This window comes from Sclerotinia sclerotiorum, genomic scaffold, assembly GCF_000146945.2.
Source record: "Sclerotinia sclerotiorum 1980 UF-70 scaffold_10 genomic scaffold, whole genome shotgun sequence".
Classification (NCBI taxonomy): Eukaryota; Fungi; Ascomycota; class Leotiomycetes; order Helotiales; family Sclerotiniaceae; genus Sclerotinia; species Sclerotinia sclerotiorum.
The window spans coordinates 1,304,524-1,324,332 of record NW_001820826.1 but is presented as its reverse complement, the minus strand read 5'-3'; the positions used below and the strand labels follow the sequence as shown (position 1 = coordinate 1,324,332).

General features: G+C 40.6%; 12 protein-coding genes across 12 annotated transcripts; 6 read left to right on the top strand and 6 right to left on the bottom strand.

The window, feature by feature from the left end:
• Positions 1–82: 82 nt before the first annotated feature.
• On the top strand, positions 83–1,543 carry SS1G_08017 (predicted protein; the record flags this gene model as incomplete). The annotated part of the gene is made up of 4 exons (XM_001591341.1): positions 83–583; positions 638–1,048; positions 1,105–1,258; positions 1,311–1,543. 4 exons carry the CDS (start codon positions 83–85, stop codon positions 1,541–1,543), a joined length of 1,299 nt encoding a protein of 432 aa, XP_001591391.1.
• Positions 1,544–2,050: 507 nt separating this feature from the next.
• On the top strand, positions 2,051–2,167 carry SS1G_08016 (predicted protein; the record flags this gene model as incomplete). Its single annotated transcript, XM_001591340.1, has 1 exon — positions 2,051–2,167. The coding sequence occupies one exon, from the start codon at positions 2,051–2,053 to the stop codon at positions 2,165–2,167; it is 117 nt and encodes a 38-aa protein (XP_001591390.1).
• A 250-nt stretch (positions 2,168–2,417) lies between these two features.
• On the top strand, positions 2,418–2,724 carry SS1G_08015 (predicted protein; the record flags this gene model as incomplete). The annotated part of the gene is made up of 2 exons (XM_001591339.1): positions 2,418–2,505; positions 2,702–2,724. The coding sequence occupies 2 exons, from the start codon at positions 2,418–2,420 to the stop codon at positions 2,722–2,724; spliced, it is 111 nt and encodes a 36-aa protein (XP_001591389.1).
• Positions 2,725–3,042: 318 nt separating this feature from the next.
• On the top strand, positions 3,043–3,266 carry SS1G_08014 (predicted protein; the record flags this gene model as incomplete). The annotated part of the gene is made up of 2 exons (XM_001591338.1): positions 3,043–3,172; positions 3,229–3,266. The coding sequence occupies 2 exons, from the start codon at positions 3,043–3,045 to the stop codon at positions 3,264–3,266; spliced, it is 168 nt and encodes a 55-aa protein (XP_001591388.1).
• A 261-nt stretch (positions 3,267–3,527) lies between these two features.
• Positions 3,528–4,760, bottom strand: SS1G_08013 (predicted protein; the record flags this gene model as incomplete). Its single annotated transcript, XM_001591337.1, has 3 exons — positions 3,528–3,595; positions 3,921–4,159; positions 4,678–4,760. The coding sequence occupies 3 exons, from the start codon at positions 4,758–4,760 to the stop codon at positions 3,528–3,530; spliced, it is 390 nt and encodes a 129-aa protein (XP_001591387.1).
• Positions 4,761–5,677: 917 nt separating this feature from the next.
• On the top strand, positions 5,678–6,295 carry SS1G_08012 (predicted protein; the record flags this gene model as incomplete). Its single annotated transcript, XM_001591336.1, has 1 exon — positions 5,678–6,295. One exon carries the CDS (start codon positions 5,678–5,680, stop codon positions 6,293–6,295), a length of 618 nt encoding a protein of 205 aa, XP_001591386.1.
• Positions 6,296–6,602: 307 nt separating this feature from the next.
• Positions 6,603–7,506, bottom strand: SS1G_08011 (predicted protein; the record flags this gene model as incomplete). The annotated part of the gene is made up of 4 exons (XM_001591335.1): positions 6,603–6,742; positions 6,999–7,172; positions 7,214–7,272; positions 7,337–7,506. The coding sequence occupies 4 exons, from the start codon at positions 7,504–7,506 to the stop codon at positions 6,603–6,605; spliced, it is 543 nt and encodes a 180-aa protein (XP_001591385.1).
• Positions 7,507–8,575: 1,069 nt separating this feature from the next.
• SS1G_08010 (predicted protein) lies at positions 8,576–10,123 on the bottom strand (the record flags this gene model as incomplete). The annotated part of the gene is made up of 5 exons (XM_001591334.1): positions 8,576–8,641; positions 8,781–8,869; positions 8,991–9,045; positions 9,359–9,442; positions 9,893–10,123. The coding sequence occupies 5 exons, from the start codon at positions 10,121–10,123 to the stop codon at positions 8,576–8,578; spliced, it is 525 nt and encodes a 174-aa protein (XP_001591384.1).
• Positions 10,124–10,926: 803 nt separating this feature from the next.
• SS1G_08009 (predicted protein) lies at positions 10,927–11,028 on the bottom strand (the record flags this gene model as incomplete). Its single annotated transcript, XM_001591333.1, has 1 exon — positions 10,927–11,028. One exon carries the CDS (start codon positions 11,026–11,028, stop codon positions 10,927–10,929), a length of 102 nt encoding a protein of 33 aa, XP_001591383.1.
• A 369-nt stretch (positions 11,029–11,397) lies between these two features.
• Positions 11,398–13,778, top strand: SS1G_08008 (hypothetical protein; the record flags this gene model as incomplete). The annotated part of the gene is made up of 4 exons (XM_001591332.1): positions 11,398–11,644; positions 12,227–12,794; positions 12,925–13,494; positions 13,643–13,778. The coding sequence occupies 4 exons, from the start codon at positions 11,398–11,400 to the stop codon at positions 13,776–13,778; spliced, it is 1,521 nt and encodes a 506-aa protein (XP_001591382.1).
• A 119-nt stretch (positions 13,779–13,897) lies between these two features.
• SS1G_08007 (predicted protein) lies at positions 13,898–14,948 on the bottom strand (the record flags this gene model as incomplete). The annotated part of the gene is made up of 4 exons (XM_001591331.1): positions 13,898–14,028; positions 14,089–14,215; positions 14,269–14,628; positions 14,682–14,948. 4 exons carry the CDS (start codon positions 14,946–14,948, stop codon positions 13,898–13,900), a joined length of 885 nt encoding a protein of 294 aa, XP_001591381.1.
• Positions 14,949–15,893: 945 nt separating this feature from the next.
• Positions 15,894–18,197, bottom strand: SS1G_08006 (hypothetical protein; the record flags this gene model as incomplete). The annotated part of the gene is made up of 2 exons (XM_001591330.1): positions 15,894–17,917; positions 18,125–18,197. The coding sequence occupies 2 exons, from the start codon at positions 18,195–18,197 to the stop codon at positions 15,894–15,896; spliced, it is 2,097 nt and encodes a 698-aa protein (XP_001591380.1).
• Between the last annotated feature and the right edge of the window lie 1,612 nt (positions 18,198–19,809).

Here is a 19,809-nt window from a genome sequence, read left to right as displayed (position 1 = left end):
AGGCCGTTACTCCTCACTTCTAAAGTGAAAACTTCTGTTCTTTTTCCTCATTCTTCTTATACTTTCAAAATCATAATCGAAGATGACCTCATCAACTTGTACCTCACCAACATTCATTAACTGGGAAGAATGGGATGATTCTTTGACTTCATCCTCTTCTGACGAGACTATAATACTCGATACTAAAATCGACGAGTTTTATTCAACTTTCGAAGCCTCAAATGCTGAATCTTGTACACCAACTTGTGCCTCACCACGCCCTATCACTCCGAGTAGCGAGGTCGTCTGGAGAGATTGGGTCTATACTTTCGATCCATACTCCCCTGATGAGACTGTGACAACTGAGTCCAATATCAGCAAGCCTGACTCAAAATTTGAAGCTTCGAGCACAGAAACTTCTGGCGAAGATATCCAGTTGGAGATCGAGTCATTGCCCGTTCTTGATCCCAGCGACGCCTCTCCGATTACACCTCACCTTGCACATAATCTGAATCGAATATGCTCAAAACAATCTGGACAGATTGTCACGGAGATTGCATATGAACAAGAGCCAATTGTTGACACAAACAGAGACCAGATAGAGGTATATTGCAATCATTGCTCAAAATTCATTTTAAAAAGCTAAACAGATCACTAGGATCAACTTCGAAAATTGCGACGAGATTTACAAAATGGGCTATTAACCAAAGGTGAACCAGCAAAGAAAGACATTATGGACGAGATGTCCTCTCGTCTATCTGTTCTCGAAAACCTGAAGCCCCCAGCAATCTCTATTTCTGTCGTAAGGATCCCAAAATTACTTGGAGCCATTCTGAGACTCGAGGAAATACCTAAAGACGTTGAATTGCGATTTAAGGAACGAACACAGACTTTGCTCAATAGTTTGAATATTATTTTGGAGGATGAGGATCCTGTCAAGAAGTCAAATTTACAGCCTGAAGGATCACAAAATTTGGTAGTGGATATCAATGGACCCGCGGAAATATCTCTTACCGAAAAGGCTCAGCCTGCGAGTCTCTCGGAAAAATTGATGGAAGATAGAATAAAGGTGTGTTGGTAAAACTGGAGATTATAATTGATACTCTAAAACTAACAAGTTATCAGGCTCCATCACCACAACCATTAGTAATTGATCTAACTGAGACCGATGATGAACCAGAAACGCCCTCTCAGATGAATGTTCATGAGCTTAATGTAGTCGCAATGGAGCCGAAAAAAAGAAAGCGGAAACATCCCGATACATCAATTTCAAGCCTAGGTAAATGGCAACTACTGAATTCTGATGATATTGATAACTAATACATCTCCAGGTACAAAACTATCTCCACGGCAATCAAAGCGGGTGAAAAAAGTTCAAGACTATCTACCTCAAGAGAATATATGGATCAGTACAGCATTGAAATGGATAGAAAATATCGTCAAGGAGAGTGATGGAGATACAATTCAGATAAAGAGAACTGATTTGTTGGGGCTAAAGGGTGAACTGGAAGTCTGGCGTATGGAGGATATGAATGTGACAAGAGAATTGGAGTTGTTAGAGTAATAAGTCCCTAACGACGTATACATAAATCGTGCAAGTTGTAGATATCAAATCTTCTGTTGCAGCCTAATTTCTATTTTCACAATCATTCTATAGGTATTCAGGCTACTCTTTTTTTTTCTAGTGACCGAGTATCGAGAATGGCCATTCCACGGTACTCTAAAACACACCATAATTGGGAACGATACCACATGATGAAAATGATTAATGACATAAGATAATCAATAATTGAAAATGATTAATAATCAAAATGAATAGCTTCGCCTTTGCTGAATTAGGAATGAAACTATTTTTACTTCCTATACGAACTGTACTTCAGATTTTAGGAATCCCATTTTTAAGCATTTGCCTAACAAATCTATGTATGTAATGTGCTTCACTGAAAAGTATTTAAGTCTTCCAGGAAATACTTATATATCCTTATAGAAAGTACATTTTGCTTTCGGCGTCCGCCCTCCCGCATAGGATGCAAACAGCGGTTCAAGTATAGTATTCTATAACGGCACACACATGAAAGCGAGCCACAGATATGAACTCGAACAGACTCATCAACGCAATAGCGAACGTGGCGGGATTCAAAACGCTGATCCTGAGGTCGTTGAATACCAAGGACATATATTCGCTTAGGAAGGCAGTTGGGCCAGTACTCGCGCTCACGGACATGGAGAGATTCAGATACTGCAGCTTGTACTCGGCCATAGGCGTGAGCACAGACTGGGTCTTGGACATGAATAAGCGTGGATTCGCAGTTGTGGTCATGGGCACAGGGTTGCTTAAGATCCTCAGATGGATCACGGGCTCACGCAATGCTTGCAGGGATCGGCACACGGCTTCAGCCATACACACGGCACCAGTCGTCAAGATCATGTGCGTGACTATGTCCAAGTCCACCTTCCACGATGAGTACGACAGCAGAACCAGTATTCGCCACACCGACGTACTCGGTATACCTGAAGGCGAAGAGTGTGAGTATTGGTTAATGGCCTGGGGCCCCAGGGATACATTCAGGTTATCCACACCGCCTCTTAGCAACATGGTCGTGAACCTCGACGGGTGTGGTATGAGATACGGACTCATGATCGAGAACGAGGTTCAAGGCACGGTCTTGCCTATAGGTGTGCTCGACTCTGAGCTCGATAGGCTGATCGAGACGAGGGACAGGGGTACCTGCTATACGGGCATGATGGGCACGTCTCGATACAGGACGATGTACATGTGGACCGACATGTCAATGGAAAAGCCTGAGGTTGGGAGGATGAGATGGACATCGTCGGTGTGCATGGCCACGCTTGACTGCTCATGCCAGACCTTCGTCAGGGACACCGCTAGACTTCTGCTGTCCACGCGCTATGACAAGTCGATATACGAGTGGTCTACAATCCTGCTTTGGGAGCCCAATGTGAGCCTGGTTCAGGTCGGGGACAAGGTCTTCAGCACAGCCGTCGACTGGAGTACAGGTAGATGGAACCATATATGCTAGGACACACAAGGCTACTGACAGGATGGGCGTGATCTACACGAACACGAAACCTGGGCAGGCATATTCGACGAGTCCAGTCATCAACGACAACGCAATAATCGCCATGACAGTGTACATCCTCAAGGGCAAGTCCAGTTTCGTGTATATGTTCTGTATGGTATGCCATGACGTGGCCGTTGTTACCCCTTTAATATATACTACCATCTAGGTTCAACTCCTAACGCCGGCTTCCTGGTGGAGTGGTAGTATTTTCGTTTCCCATTTTGTGTAGCTTTACTGCCTTAGTGACCCTAGGAGGTGATAACCACATTTCATACTACTTTTCTCTATAGTAAAAATCCTTCCATGATCTTTCCAGCTGAGGTGATTTTCGAATTATGTAAGATAAATAAGTATGATGCCAACCCTCATTACAGCCTGCTCTGCCCGCCTATTACCACTAGGAACTTAATACTTAGCCACTTATATTTGCCTTGTTTTCTAATCAGCTAGCAAAGAAAGCATTGTTCAACCCCTCCCTTGTCCCAACACGATACCATCTTGTTGACCTCCTAAGATCTTGGCAGCATATGCATCTATATTGCATGATGTATATAAGGAGCAAACAAAACTCAACTTTTAAATTCATTCTTTCCTTTTTGGTATACTGTTTGTTTGCTTTCAATATTTTGATTTCAAAGCACTTTTAATTCCGAAGGCCGAATACCTAAGCCTATTCCTTCATTTTTTTTTTGAATATATACTCGCAGCTTAACTGCTTAGCTAAATAATCAATCAATTCAATCTGATGCTCTTTCTGGTCTCAATAAACCCAATACATCTTCTTCTCGTCAACCTGAATATGCCAAGTTCCAAAGCCTAACAATATATCAGAGGGGTAATAAATCAGGCTTTTCTAACTATACCTGCTTTTTTCCATCCTTTTCCTTATTTCCTCTTCTTCTGTTTTCATTGCCTCTTCTTTTCTCCGCCTTTCCTCCTCCTCGTATTGACGATTCAGTTGAAGCTGATGCATTAGGTATCCCGCATTACCTTTATTGGTACTTTCTTCCCATTCCATCTCCTCGGTTCTTGATTGTTCCAAATCAACAATCATTATGCGATCCCCAACATCGATTGCATTGTGTAAAGCAGGATCTCTATGGGTTATTCCGTATAGAGTTAACGCTTTGTAAACCTCTTCTAACTTTCTTTCAAATTCGTCATTTTCTCCATATTTCATTGTGAGATCATATAATCTTCGGCCGATGATTTCGTATAAGACCAATGCTGGTGATCCATCGTATATTGCTTCTCCGTAAAAACAAGGTATGAATCTTCCTTGAAGAGGCTAAAGGTGACGATACATCCGTTTTTCAATCTCAAACTCGTCATCCCAATCAAGCTTGCCAAAGGTACAGGATGATTAGATGGTCAACAGTGTTTGGGGAGCTGATCTGTTTTTTTGTCTCTTGCACTCTAGGAGAAACCCTTATCGCTAACTTTTGATGGAGTAAATTTAAAAACGTTATACAAATTATCTTTGTGCCTTCACCACACACCAAACAGTAATTGATAAAAAGCTATTCTTCAACTTGCTTAGATAACTTAATCACTACCGTCATATGATGATAAACTACAAGAGGAATAATGACCTAATGGAGCGTGACATACTTACTGACCAGTGACCGCACGGGTGGTACTCGTACCCCGCATTATTTTACCGACATACTTACTGGCCGCATAGGTGGTACCCCGCATTATTTTACCCCGCAATTACTCTAGCTCTTTGTACTCAATTAAATCTACAAAAATAGCCATTCTTCATTTTCCAACTCCCCGAATCGACTTCTTTTGGTGTCCGAATGTTTGAATGCTAACTGATCTCTATATGGCCTAGCATCAATTAATATCCGCAACTCTTTCTCCTGTAAATCTAAAGTATCATCTCTTAAAGTCAACCAGTATCAATTTTGATCCTCTTGCAAAACCTTATATATACATAATATGCTTATTAAAGGAAAAAAATGCTAATGATTGCTCCTTTTTATATTTTACTATATATTTATTATCGATATTCCCTATTCATCTATTGATTCATTTATTTATACCATCCTCGTCTTTCTAATCGATATAGCCATAGATTAAAACTGCAATTAACACTTGGCCATCAATAATGCCAAATGATCAAGGTATATCATTTATCCTTACTGCTGCAGACTCTGATTATTAATGGGAAATCGTGCAACCTGCAAACATACTATATCTCTTTAATTATAAATATAATACATTATCGAATTGTTAAGGTTTTAGAACATATTAGTTATTTGACAACAATGAGGGGAAAAGTGTATGTCTATTTGGAGTAGTTTCTTTTTCGGCTTAAGTTTGCCCAATTACCCTATATAAGGATATAATTAATTTGGCATAAATCAAAAAATGGTTTCTTATTATTGAAAATATATATTAATATGATTATCAGGATCCTGTATAAATCAGATTTAAGTCAAAAATAACCAAAGTCATTTATAAGAGTTTAATGACTATTTATTATTTGAGTTATGTTGATGAATTCTGACATATGTATAGTCCTGATAAACCATATTAATATATACCTATATACTCTCATCACCGAACCCTACTCGAGGTTTGCACTGCACTTTATAATCATAAAAGCCATGTTGATTAAAGCCCAGATTCTTGCTTTGTTATTGGCAGGCATAGTGTCTGGAAGCGGAGTTGGGCAAGCTATTATTTTGAACAAGTGTAGTTATCCAATATATTACGCATCCGTAGGTAGCTATACCCCGCCACTTCAAGTCCTTCCCCCAAATAGCATCTATAGTGAGCAATGGAGAATCCGTACTCTCGACAATGCAGCAACACCGAATATAACACTATACGGCGGAATATCACTCAAGATCTCGCCAAATCAAAGCATAGGAACTGCTTCCGACAAAATGACAGCCTTTGAAAAGAGTACTATTATACAATTCGAATATACTTACTTACCCACCACGGCGCCTGGTTTATGGTATGATATTTCAAATGTAAACGGATATCTTGATGGTACTGCGGATGCTTGGGACGGTAAATCCCCATGGCCATTTCAGAAAGAGGGTCTGGTTCTTCAAGCAACAAATAAAAATTCGAACTGCGAGATGGTGGTCTGTCCTGGAGGGAATCCTGATGGAAATTCATCTTGCAATCAAGCATATACGCATCCTAACGACAATTGGGCTACACATGGTTGCGATGTTTCCAACTCTTTGATGTTGACTCTTTGTACATCCTAGCAGGGCATTTGCAATCGCACATGAGCATTATTTGTGGTTTGAGACTCACTCGTTTCTTCTTTGATTGATTGATCTAGAGGGCCTCATTAAATAAGTCATATTTCATTTTGATATTCCTTCAATTTAAGCCTGACTGTTCCCGCGCTGATTAACATAGACATTTCTTTTTTACTTTAGCTTTGAATCAAGTATACTGCCTGGCTTATCCAGCACTAATAAGAATTTTTATCTCATTTTCCCGACAAAAGTCACTGAACCAATAATACATCTACGCATTCATCTCATCAAATTTGAGGTCAAGATTTATCTACATGCCTTCATTTTGCTTTCTTTCCCAGTCCATGATCCACTGAAAATCTGAGCCCGGCCCCTTTTGTTCATCGGTGAGATTCTTCTCTAAGCATTGTACCCTAAATTGTAGCACTTTGTGTCGGAATTGGGACCAATCTATATTTGATTTGTATCTCATTAGCTAGGAGCACAAAAAAGGATTAGATATAGCTTGCCTTCTACTTGTTTCACGTTGGCTTCCACTTCTTTCAGCTTGCCTTCCACCTCTTTCAGCTTGCCTTCCATTTTTTCCTGAAAATTTTCTTGAGTTTGGAGCTCAGCGTCCCTCATTAATGCTAGCGATTAAAATGAGCTTAGAAACTACTAACTAAGGGTGATTGGTCAACTCTACCTTTCAAACCTCGTAATGTACGTGGCAGAAACTGGAGGACTTCGAGTGGAAGCCTCTCAGGTGTAGGGTTTGCTGGCATTTGTCTGAGTATTTGATCGATTTCTTTAAAGTCAATATTTTCCCTAGCAGAACGGTTTAGAAACTCACTTCGTAGCTGAGTAACTCGAGCATCTTCCCCGATGTATGGAGCTTGTACTAGGTTCTAAAGGTACTGTTAGGCTATGACGAGATCATACAGGGTCTAGCAATATCGATTACATTGTGTTGTAGTGATACCTTCTCACTATTCCGCTTACTGTAACCCAATATCGTCAATATTACTTCTAATAAATAAAAGAAGTGTTTTTCAAACAACTTACTCTGCCGTTTCCTCCCCTGCTCTTGATGCATACGCAGTGTCTACAGTATTGAAGCGATCTTGAAGTCCAAGGGCTCCTTGGCTTACGGAGTAAGGTCGAACCATGCACTCATCGAGATCAGGAAGTGGTCGACGATTGAACTCGACGATATCAGGATGTAGTGTGGACATCTTGATTCGCTTGACAAAGAGAAAATGATAAATGAAGTAAGTATAATTATGATAGAATGTAGAGTAATTCGACCGGATCAAGTCCCATTCTTACTTATCAAGTATTTGTATTGATAAGGCGAAGTCGGCCTCGCCGTTTGTGCTAGTACTCCGAAATCCGATACTTCCGTCCAGTGTAGTTGATAGGTTGGGTACAGTTAACAACAGTTATAAGCAGGGTGGCTTGGAATTTTGGTTTACCTATCAATCATAAGTTGGTTATAGGTTTTGAACCAATAAACCAACAGTCCAAGCGTGCATATAACAGGTGCTCATGCTGTCAGAAAGTATGTCACACTCCACTTTTAGGCACGTACCACAGGATGGTAAACTAAAAGCGGAATAGTGGCCCATATTTAAGTGGATAGTCTTATACTTTCTAGCCGCACGAGTACTTTATCCCCTTGTACTTTATAATTTTTTGGACTTACAACCAACACGAGTGCAGTCTAGAGCTGCATGTCCTAGAACCTCATAAGAGGGGAGCGTCTGAAATGGCTGTGGAACGCCGAGGCGCTTACCCAATTAAGCAAAGTCCATTATTCCGATATCCTTTCGAGTATTACCCCTGTCAGAATCGAGGGCTTCGGACCTTTTTCTAAATGAGAGATGTTAAAATAAGAAGTGTTAGAGTAAGAACTGCTTAAATAAGAACTGCTTAAATGAGAGGTGTTAAAATAAGAAGTGTTAGAGTAAGAACTGCTTGAATAAGAACTGCTTAAATAAGAACTTCTTAAATAAGAACTGCTTAAATAAGGATCGCTTAAATAAGAACTGCTTAAATAAGGATCGCTTAAATAAGAACTGCTTAAATAAGAGCAGGCATGGACACCCGTACCCTACCTGGGGTATTTGACCTCTATAGGGTAATTACTCTATTATATAGAGGTTTTACAGAGTGGATTACCCGGCAATATCGAAAAGTGATTACCCTATCCTATAGAGATAAAGCAGGGTGATATACCAACAGGTTTCACTCCGGATCACCCCGGTTTATCCTACCTTTTATCCATCCCTGAATAAGAGTTGCTTAAATAAGAACTGCGTAAATAAGAGCAGTTATGGACACCCGTGCCCTACCTGGGGTATTTGACCTCTATGAGGTGGTTATTCTATCATGTAGAGGTTTTAGAAAGCAGATTACCCAGTAATATCGATAGATGGTTACTCTACCCTACAAAGATAAAGCAGGGTAGTATATCAGCGGGTTTTACCCCGGATCACCCCGGTCTTACCTTACCTTTTGTCCATCCTTGAATAAGAGCTGCTTGAATAAGAGCTGCTTGAATAAGAGCTGCTTGAATAAGAGCTGCTTGAATAAGAGCTGCTTAAATAAGAGCTGCTTAAATAAGAGATCAACAGGATGTTAAAATAGGAGTTGTCTATCAGGGCGGCTCGCAGACAATACCACACTCCCCAATCAAGCCCAACCCCACATTATATACCACAAAGTCCCATAAATGACATAGCATCAAGTAAGCCAGTATCAGCATAGTATAGCTTAAGTAAAATTGTACAGAGTAAAAAACTAAACTCTGATTCGCGGCCCTGTTTGTAAGCACCCGGGTTTTAAACTGGAACCCTACCGTTACTCTACAACTTTGACTGCACAAATCAGAATATCTATAGGAGCACACGTGTGTAAAGATTTTTTGAATCAAGTGAATCTGAAAATATGAATTTTATGATTTTGGCATCAACACTAAGCAAGCATATTATGAGAGCCAGCTATACACCCCGGAATTAACCCGAACACCCACTAGTCACAACATTAGATCTGGGGTAATAAGGTTGGTGGTTCGAAGCTACATACCCATCTAACCTTAAGCCTATTTCGAAAAAAGATCGTCCGTGGGCCAGGGTTCGGAATATTCAAGTTCCGACGCTTTTTCAACCTCTTTTTTATTATATTTTAACTTCAAATTATATTATTATTTGAATTGATATCGAACAAACTTACAATTTATGGGATATTAAATTCAGATGAAAGCGAGATAACAAACTGAAAGGAAAAGTAGTAAAAGGTATATGAACAGGACCATCTTATAACAAAGCATTTTTGAGCATTGTTTATTATTGTTATGATAATATTATAAATGAAAGTAATAATCATTCAGTTCTAGCTGTTAAAGCCTTTTAAACCCAATCCTGAGACTCATCGAAACTCTCATCAATGACAAGTGTAATTGATCTTCAGTTGAAGAATGCTTTTAGTGGCAGCAACTCAACCTAGTATCTGTCGTTGATATGATCAAGAAGAGCTTTCGGAATGCAACTCGGCATATAGTACCGAATCTCTATTCGCAACCTCCTTTTTACATTGACAGCAGTGATGATAATGATGTACCTCGTAGATTACTGATGAGGATGGTAGTGATGACTGTGGTGGATGAGATGAAGGATGTAAAGCGGGTGATTCAATGCTTGCTTTCAATTTGTGAAAGGGCGGCTCTCGTGATCTATTTTTCGAGCACCTAGTACAGATGCTAGAAGTAGGTGATGTCCCAGATGTGATTGGATGTTGCAGATGATACCTCCAGGATCGGCGTCGATGACAGACATCGCAGAAATGCTCCATTGTTAATTTTGAGAGGTGAGTGAGAATCTTTTTTGGATTTGAAAAGAATTGAGAGCGCGTCGATGAAGTACTGAAAAGGCGGAATCATGTAGGGTACGGAATTTTGAAAAAAAAAAAAAAAAAAAAAAAAAAAAAGCAATCTTATTGATTAAAATACACTTTCCTAGAAAGGGGTTGTGCTTAAAAAAAGTTCGGTCTAAATTGGAATATCACAGTATTACAGGTTATCTTAATTTTATATAAAACATAACAATGTATAACCTTATAGTATAAAATACAACAATATCATCCATATTTTAAAATTTCAGATACTTTACTTTATTTATATTTGTTATATAATTTACTTGCAATCATTCACCTATTCACTCACTCATTCCTTATCCTCCACACATTCGTTTATTCACTTTATTCATTCTCTCCTTCAATTCACTTTCCATTAGTTCATTATATCATACAAGATATCCCCTTTCAGTATGAGGAAATGCAATCACAGTTATTGGCTTGCTCTACTATCTAGTAGAAATGAAATCATCTTTAAAGTATCTAATCGAGCTACAAACTTACTTCAAGGCCTCCCCCACATTCACGTTCAAACGCCAACCTTATTTGTCTTCATTGGAAACAAATCCAAAACTCTAGCACTTCAAGAATTAATATCATCAAATACCAAAAAAAGGATTACAAGTAAAAGGAGCAATGGAGAGATTCATCTTCATATCGATTCGTCAAGCATATTCAGCGACAGGCCTATACTCATAGCAGACAGTGATTTTCCTTTTGATAAAAGGTCAGTGCCTCCGCTTTTAGCGGAGAACTGTCATGAAGTCATCAGTACCGTACTTCCAGGCCCGAGAAGTGGTGTTGGTGGAGCCTCTGGTATAGTAAAGGCTGCGGATAATCTTCATCTTAAACTTCTATCGCCATTCGCTGATGTATTCTGTTTCTTTGCTGCCGATTTGGGAGGCTTGCAACCGATTGCTCAGCGTTTGGCATCCTGGTTAGAGAACGACCAGGCTTCAACATTGCCTCCAGCCACTCATGCCCATATTATTATCGTAGTTGAGTCTTCTGCCCTTGAGTTCCGCATACTGGAAGAATTTTTTCAGCTATTACACAACGAAACTGAAAAGGACCTGTTTACTCATTTTGGCAATATTCGAATTGTCACCTTACTTCCCCAAAGCTCTGTCTCATCAGAAGCTCAACACAGGCGACTCAAAGAATATTTAATGGATATTTCGGATCAAGTTCGTTTAGCAAGAATTAAGTCTAATATGTTGTTTTCAGGACAACATTTTTTAGCATTTTTGAGCCAGGCTAGCTCACATTTTGGAGCAGGCTCTAGAACTCCCTTTGACTTTATTCAGGAATCGCGGATCGGCAATCAAGTAGCCCCTGATCTCAAAGATCATTTAGTAAACTTCTTATCACAGATCAAAAATAATGAGCAATTACGAGAGCTGGCGGTTCCACTCATCACATCCAGTCTCCTTTTGGATCATTATCCTCCAGATATGCATTGTAGGTACTACATAATGCTCGATTTTATTTGCTAACTGAGTATAGTATTCGATCCTTCTGATGTTTTCCGTGTTCTTTACAAAGGATTATGCTATCAGGCATACCTTGAGTGGATGAATAGTAGCAGCTTCTCAGATCTCATATCACCATCTGGTTTTCTAAGGATGGTTGAAGAGTTGTTGCAAAGCTTTTTTGTGAAACTACAACGTTCTGCAATAAATATGACGGTAGATTCTCATCGTCAAGTCTTGCTCAAAACAGTCACGAACTGCCTTTTTACTCATTTAGACAATACCTGTGTTGTCTGTATACGGAGAACACCTCAGTATGGCTTGCCATGTGGTCATATAATTTGCGAGAACTGTGTTCGGGTGTTTGGGAGGCGGAGCCCTCTTGATCCTTGGCTATTTGAAGTTGATAGCTGCTTCTTTTGTGGGCTGAGTACATCTGGAGTGGTGGTACGGACTCTGCCCCCAACGGCTGGAATTCGTGTCTTGACCTTCGATGGTGGCGGCATCCGCGGTGTGGCAAGCCTCCAATATCTTCAGGTCCTACAGGAAAGGATTGGCTTACCTTACCCAGTTCAAGAAAATTTTGACATGGTATATGGTACAAGTATTGGTAATGGCTCCTCCCCTTGGATATCTACAAAGCTTATTGTCTTAGGTGCAATCGTTGCACTCAAGCTTTGTGTCATGGGTTGGTCAATTGAAAAGTGTATCGAGAGAGCTGAGCATTTTGCCAAATTCGCTTTTCAACCACGATTGATGTCGCATATTCCCGCATTCATCCGAAGCATTCCTGGGTTCTCGGCATTTGTATCCTTTTTAGTTTCCTACTTCGCTGATGGATGTTACTCAGCTGATTATCTCGAAGAGATATTACAAGAAGAATTTGGCACAGAAAGATCCATTCTAGATTGTTCAAATGCAACAGCAACAGGCACCCGCATTGGAATTCCTGTAACCACAATCCAAGATACCTCCACTTGCATATTCACAAATTATAATGCAATTGGAACCAGGCCTTCAAAATGTGGTGAGTCATTATTTGGGTTAAGACCACGAACGGGGGAGAGCATTGATTCATTGTTAGGTTACCACGCACTTCGACCAAAATGTGGCCTGGGGCAGGTGCCCCTTTGGAAAATGTATGTACCTGTGTCCTCATTTTTGATTGTAAATAACACAAATATAGAGCAAGATGCGGTTCGGCAGCGCCATGGTCAGTAGTTTCTCTAATGGAACTTTCTCTTACCAAAATGCTGATGTAAGTGTCAGGTACTTTGAGCCAAAATACATACCCGGCATAGGAACTTTTCAAGATGGTGGAGTTCGACAGAATGATCCTGGAAATATTGCATTGCAGGAAGTAGCGGCTGTTTTTCCAAATTCCGCGGAGCCTAGCCTTGTCGTATCATTAGGTACTGGTGCAGCTCGAGTAAACGATGTACCAGAGATGGGCCCTAGCCGTGGGCTCCTCAAGGATGGATTCATTCCACGTCTCATACGTGCCTTCAAGCTTTCTTTTGGGAGCACCATTGCCCACAAGCATCGAAGCCTCCGCAGGCAAGGCTCTCGGGAGCAATACTTTCGATTCGATATTGAATTTGATCACCCTGAACCCGAGTTGGATGATACAACTAGGATGCAAGAAGTGAAAGAACGAGCTCGGTCAGCGATATACGAATCAAAGGAACTCGACCATTTAGCTAGATGTGTAGTTGCGGAGCTTTTTCTTTTCGAGTTAGATAGTATACCTAAGAAGGAGCGTGGAAGATACTTTTGCCAAGGACGTATCATCTGTCGCCTTCGCGCACATCATACTGCTTTGCAAGTTCTCCTAGAACAGTTAGACAGATCCTCGGCAGTATTTATGATTCAAGGAAATCATTTGAAAGGTTCTTTTGGGGACGACTCGAATGAAGATAAAGATGGGAACTTCAGCAAGGCTGTTTCTTTCGAGGTTTCTGACAAGCGCACCCCATTTACCATCCAGCTCAAGGAGGGATTATCACAGCCATGTAGTATCAGCGGGTCTCCGTTTTCAGTCGATTCGCTGGTCACTGCGCAGCACCTTGAATGCCATTTCGGTACTATGGACCATGCTAAAAGGAAAAGGGTGGATTCAGTAGATTTGTCTTCACGAAAACGCCCCCGACGGTTGGTCTAGCGGCTAAGTGAAAGCAGAAATTTATACTGGCATTTCGTAATGTAAGAATAGACCTTTTTTTATCTTGATCGCCTAACTCCTCTACTGTACCCGCGTTTGACGACCACCTAAAACAAAAGCTCTAGGTGGTCGCTGTAGATCTTCGGAAATAGGATATTCATTGACCACCTCATCATTGCCCCTCGTTACGACGATTACCCGATCTCTTGACGCTATCGTATGTATTAAATCTGGATATACCAGGCGATTATTATTCACACTCCCCAATTGACCTTGCATAATATCGTTTGCCCCTTGGTTTCCGATAAATACACCACCCCGATCCCTGACCTTCCATAGCCGCCAGAGTTCGCCTAGTATTCCGCGGACAAGGAGAAGACCAGCAAGCAGAATGTAAGCCTATAAAGTTAGTTAATTCATAGCCAACTTTTTTAGTTATTCACTTATCTTACTTGTATGGATGTTAAGCTCCCTGGACCATTCCGCTGGTCGGAATAGTCAATGATAACGCTAGCGATGCTACCACCACATGCTAGTATATTCGTGATAATATCAAGGATTAGGCCAGGTAAAACAGTATTGTGAGATCCTCTGTTTCTCCAATATCGTTTGTTGTAGGAAGTGAGAAGAAGCCATGACTTTGCAACTGCAAGGAAGAAAAATTCTCCTGGCAATGACCAACAACTTGTACCTAACACAGAGAGTATAATATACACAATTGTGAACCATACGAAAATAGTGTTGAATATCATTTTATACCATATCCCATCTTTCAAAACTAAGGATACAGGTATCTGGTTGATGGCGTACACCTATAAATTCAGTTTTAGCCACAAAACTAACCCCGCAACATCAATATACCTACCTGAATAAGTATAATAACCTTATTGAGCAACGGAGAAAGGATAGAAAGAACTTTTGTATTTGATGTTGATGAAGAGACTGTGATGGAGATGCTGAACCCAACAATGATAGCCCATATCATCTTTATTCGCCAAAGTTCTCGCCAGTCGCGGGGAGGGGATCTGAGAGCTTGTCGTTTCAAAATTCTATATTTATTGAGATCGAGAATACAACATATTAAAGAAAGAAATAAGAGGAATGAAGAGAGCAAAAGAATGGATCTAAACATTTTGACGAAAAAGATAGCTAAATTCTTCTACTAGAATAATGAGGATTGTTGTGTAAGAAAGAGGGGATGTTCTAGCTTTATAGTTTCAATGGTGCTTTAGTGTATGACGTTTTGCTTCCAATACGTCGTTCCCATACATCGAATCACAACACTCTAACCGCTTTGAGTATGTTCATGCAATGGTAGTAACCAAAGTATGTCCTCGACACTCCTCTTGTTGCTTTCGAAGTAAGAGGTTGTAGCAAAAACCATTTGTTCGTAACCTGATACGTACTCTTTTTTCAAACATCAATGATCATCTCAGATTCTGGTTCGCAGCTACGATTTCCCGTCTTCTCATCACCTCAGGCTTTGGCTAGGAGAAGCCAACATAATATTCTAAATCTAATGAAGAGGATGGCCTGAGGAAGTTTACATTTGGGATAGGAAAGAATGAGAATAAAAATTGGTGATATTTAAGTTTTAGCTGAGCTCTGCGGAGTTGATCACACTGGCTGCATACTTGAAAGCTGAGATCTTGAGGTGATCTAGAATACACAAACCAGTCTAAGTGCTTCAGAATGATAAATTTTATGGCACATACAATCGCTAGGCATATGCAAGTGCCTCGAGATCGGGTTGGAAGCCGTGGTGGTTTCTACTAAAGGTCAAGCAGGGACTGTGATTCTTCACAAATAACAAATGTATTGTATAGTAAGTATAATATTTAAACTAATGATTGATCTTGAGTACAAAGCTCTACACTAAAGAAACCCAATCCTGACTACATAGACCTTCGTAGCATTTGAACCTTTTGACACCTCCTGCCGATCCTATCGATCCATCACATAACCCTAATCACACGACTGCTAGCCATCGAGCCTAAACATCCCACTAATCATTTAAACTATGGCTACCATTGTAACGCTAGTTTCTTTCACTTCTTCACTTCTTGACTATTATCAATTAGTAGTCGCTAGCGAATGTGAAGGATCGAGACTCCAACTCCGCATCACTACTCTGAACAGAAAATTCTGGCTTGGAAACATTGAAGTTGATCCATGGGCCGGCATCAGCAATACGGCAAGCTAGCCATAATATACGTTCCTTTCGTTGGTCGATCATAGACGGAAGCTCATGGTATTTCTCCTCTTCATCAGTCTTCTCGTTGAGAAACCATTCTTCAGGGAAGTATTTTTCTGCCCATAGTAACCCGCGCATTCCAAAGTCTTCTGGAAAGGGGCGAACATCATCTTTCTCTGGCAATGGAAACTTGTTATCTTCAATGCGGCTTAGAGACTTGTAGGACTTAAGTAACGTATTGAGCATAATAGCCAGAGATTGCCATGGAAATGCTGGTGCCAAAAGGTCCATCGCGCCTGAAAAATGGGACATACGGAACATAAAAACAAGAGAGATATGAATGAAAGGAAGAACATTGGGATCGCCTATTCTTTGCAATACAATCTCCAAGGCAGCATTGCTAAGGTTCTGTGCATGTTTGAATGTCGTCATGGAGGGAGAAGATTCGTCCAGAGCCTCATCCATATCAACGTCAGCTGCTTTTTCTTCTGAAGAAGGTGCGATAGCTTTCATAAGTGGATTCTCTTTAGATGCAAATCCAAGCATTGCAACGTTATTAGAGACTGCAATATAACAGCCTTGCTCTATAAACTTCTTCGTTACTTGGCCGATGTGGCTATCAAGTAGTTCAAGAAACTCTTTAGCTGCGGGTTCAAACCTTTCCATGGTTCTGTTTGTAAACAAATGCCCGTGAGCTCGGATAAATGCAGTATCCAAAGGCGGTAATCGATGCTGACCTTGCCCATTTTCAGCATTGAGGACAGGATCGAAAAGGTTAAGTATCGATTCTCGTGCAAACGTAAAGGGCACTACAACACACAACGACTTTGCATAGTAATACAGTTGTTGGAGAGCATTCGGGCGTGCTAGAATAGCAAGATGATGATACAGCCTACCGGTTGTAGGGGCTTTGTCGGAAGCCTTTGAATACCAATGACGCGCTATACCAGTCCAAACCGCTCTGTCCGTGATATCGTCCGTGTCAATGACCATTCTATACCGTCCTAGATCTCCCAAGCACTCGATCCAAGTATCTTCGAAAGCGGGTACAGTCTCATACAACAAAGCCATCATCGAGTACGCCAAGTATATGAATACAAGCATATGATCAAGTGAGGCAGGAAGTTGATGTCTGAGAAGTTCCAGCAAGGAATAAATACCATGACGCCACATCCTAGCAGGCATAGCATACTTTAATGCTAAGCGACGAAGAGGCGCGCTAGCCGATGGATGCTGGGAAGCTAAAAAGAAGTCGTGATGCTCGTGGAGTAAAGTACGGTGCAAAGCGATGAGAGCTTGCCATTGTTCATTGTTGAGCTTCGGTTGGGTTGGAGGATTACCTTGTGTAAGTGTAGCTTGCTTATTATCAACTTCAATGCATTTGGCTTCGACCATTACAAGACCAGCATATATGCCTTTAATCTCTGTGACGAATTGCTCGTGAGAGATAGACCTTATCTCTGGCTGAAGAATGATGTTGTACTTCTGGGTTTGAGATGAGATTACAGCCGAAGCACCGGGCCGAGTATGAAGGAGATGGTGATGTTGCTGAGGTTGGTTTCCTTGAGGTTTTGGCTGGGATGTAGTTTGAGGCGAGGATTTCTTCGAGGACCCTCGATTATCTCGCTCGAAATCATGAGCAGAAGGTTCCCGGAATAGTGATACTGAACCTGCTGATACACCATCTTCGACAGCTGCTCTCTTAAAAGACTGATCTGTTGTTTTCTCTTTGTTCTGCATAGATCTTGCAGGTTGGGGAGAGTTGAGGGATTGTTTGGATTGTGTGTGTGGAGATGGGGTGTCTGCTGGAGCAATGACAGCCTTATTGCATGAGGGTTTTGGTGGGCCATGATCGTCTTTTGACAATGGGGATCGGGGTGGAGAGTCATCTTTTGTCGTTCTTTGTACTTTTGGGTTAGCCTTACTGTTCTATAAAGGATGTACATAATTGACTCGGATCACTAACATTTTCAGTGCACTATTGCTCCCATAAGATTTTTGAAATCGTTCAAGTTCATCTCTGCCAGATGGTATCATATCCTGATGGTCCTCTTTCGCATGGTTCCACAAGTCGCTTTCTGAAAGGCGTATCTTCTGCTCTGAACAATAAATACAGGTCCAAAATTGAGTTGTGTTTGTATTTCGGCGCATCCGTAGGTCGGATACATCGCCTTCGGTAGGATTCATCTTTAGCCGTAATTTTCCAAAACTTGAAGAGTATAATGAGCATACATTAAAGAATGATAACTTAGATACATAAATTCTTATGGAGAAACATAGTTTTATATAACATCAGGTATACCATCTTATCATCCCTATACAAAAGCTCTCACCGAGAACCTTGCTAGTTCATTACTTTTTTTGTATACCAATGCATACAAAAGCTCTCACAGAACCTTGCTAGTTAATTACTCTTTTTTGTACACCGATATCTGAACTCAAGTATTGGTTGATTGGTTTTCTATTGTTTGCTTGCCTTTATAAAATTTCAAGGACATTGATACAAGGTCTAAAACAAGAATATATTCTACCCTTAACTATATATAGCAACTTATTTATTCTGACAGAATTAGGATAAGAGAGGCAAGTCCAGCCATGATCTCCTACAGCTTAATATATTAAATTGATTTACGGATAGGCAACTGATACTGTTGATATTGCTCTGGAGCAAGAGACTACCACTCTGACTTATATGAATGGCTACATTCATATTTATAGTGTATGAATTGATATAATAAGTAAGATTTAGATGAAAGAAGAGAATATTTTGAAGAAATCTGGGATATGGGCCCTTACGACACTACACCCCCTCCAACGTATCCACATATTCCTCTCACTCCTCTAATGTGATTTACTATTAATAATCTGTATACAAAAAACCATATCCTTCCGACCCCACAAACCTCTTTTTTACTGGCGGTTGCTCGATTGCCAACTTGCAACATAATTACATTGTAGCACCAAATCCATTGGACCATGTTAAATGCTTGAACCAAACAAGCGACCATCCTTTCGTTCAGATACTGGATTGAGATAGCTGCCAAGAAACAATAAATGATGAGAAATTTGAAGAAGGTAAAGAGGGTGTAGGAGAGGAAGGAGCTAAAGGAAAACGTCGATCGTATGTATCTGTGAATCGTAATAAATAGTATTTGTTGAAGCTTGGAGGTAATATCTAGAGATGATGGGAGGCAGGATATACTCAGGCAAAGTTAATGTACTTGCTCGTGCTGCCAGTAAGTATATGGCTATCCACTTTTAAGCACATAACACATAATGGTAACCTACAAGAGGAATAGTGGCCCATATTTAAGTAGACAGCCATATACTTCCTGGCAGCACGAGTAGTCGAGCCAACGTAAATTTCGAGCCGGCTGCCTTTGTTCGACCCTCTATCTTTTGTAGCATCACATTACATCATCTTATGGAAATTCTGGGTGGAACTAGGAAGACTGGTGTTAGGAAGGTGATAAATTCTGCAGGTGCATGACACTAGAGCGACAGTAATTGGCGGTTATATGCTCACCTGATAATGTCGCATCTTTCTGAGTACTTACCCCTGGTCAAATTAAGCGAGGAAATCGGCAGATTTAAAATCACAGCCTACTTGATGCTCAGTAAAATTTTTCTAAATCTTTGAGTTTCAATGTCATCATCCCACATATCCCCCCTTGTGAATTAGTCCAAGCCTGTATTTAAAAATTGAACAGAAAATATTACTTAATCAGTAAAAGCCTACAAATGTAACGAATCTCATGAGATAGTACAATATAATGTCATTTATCGTTAAGGGGGTAGA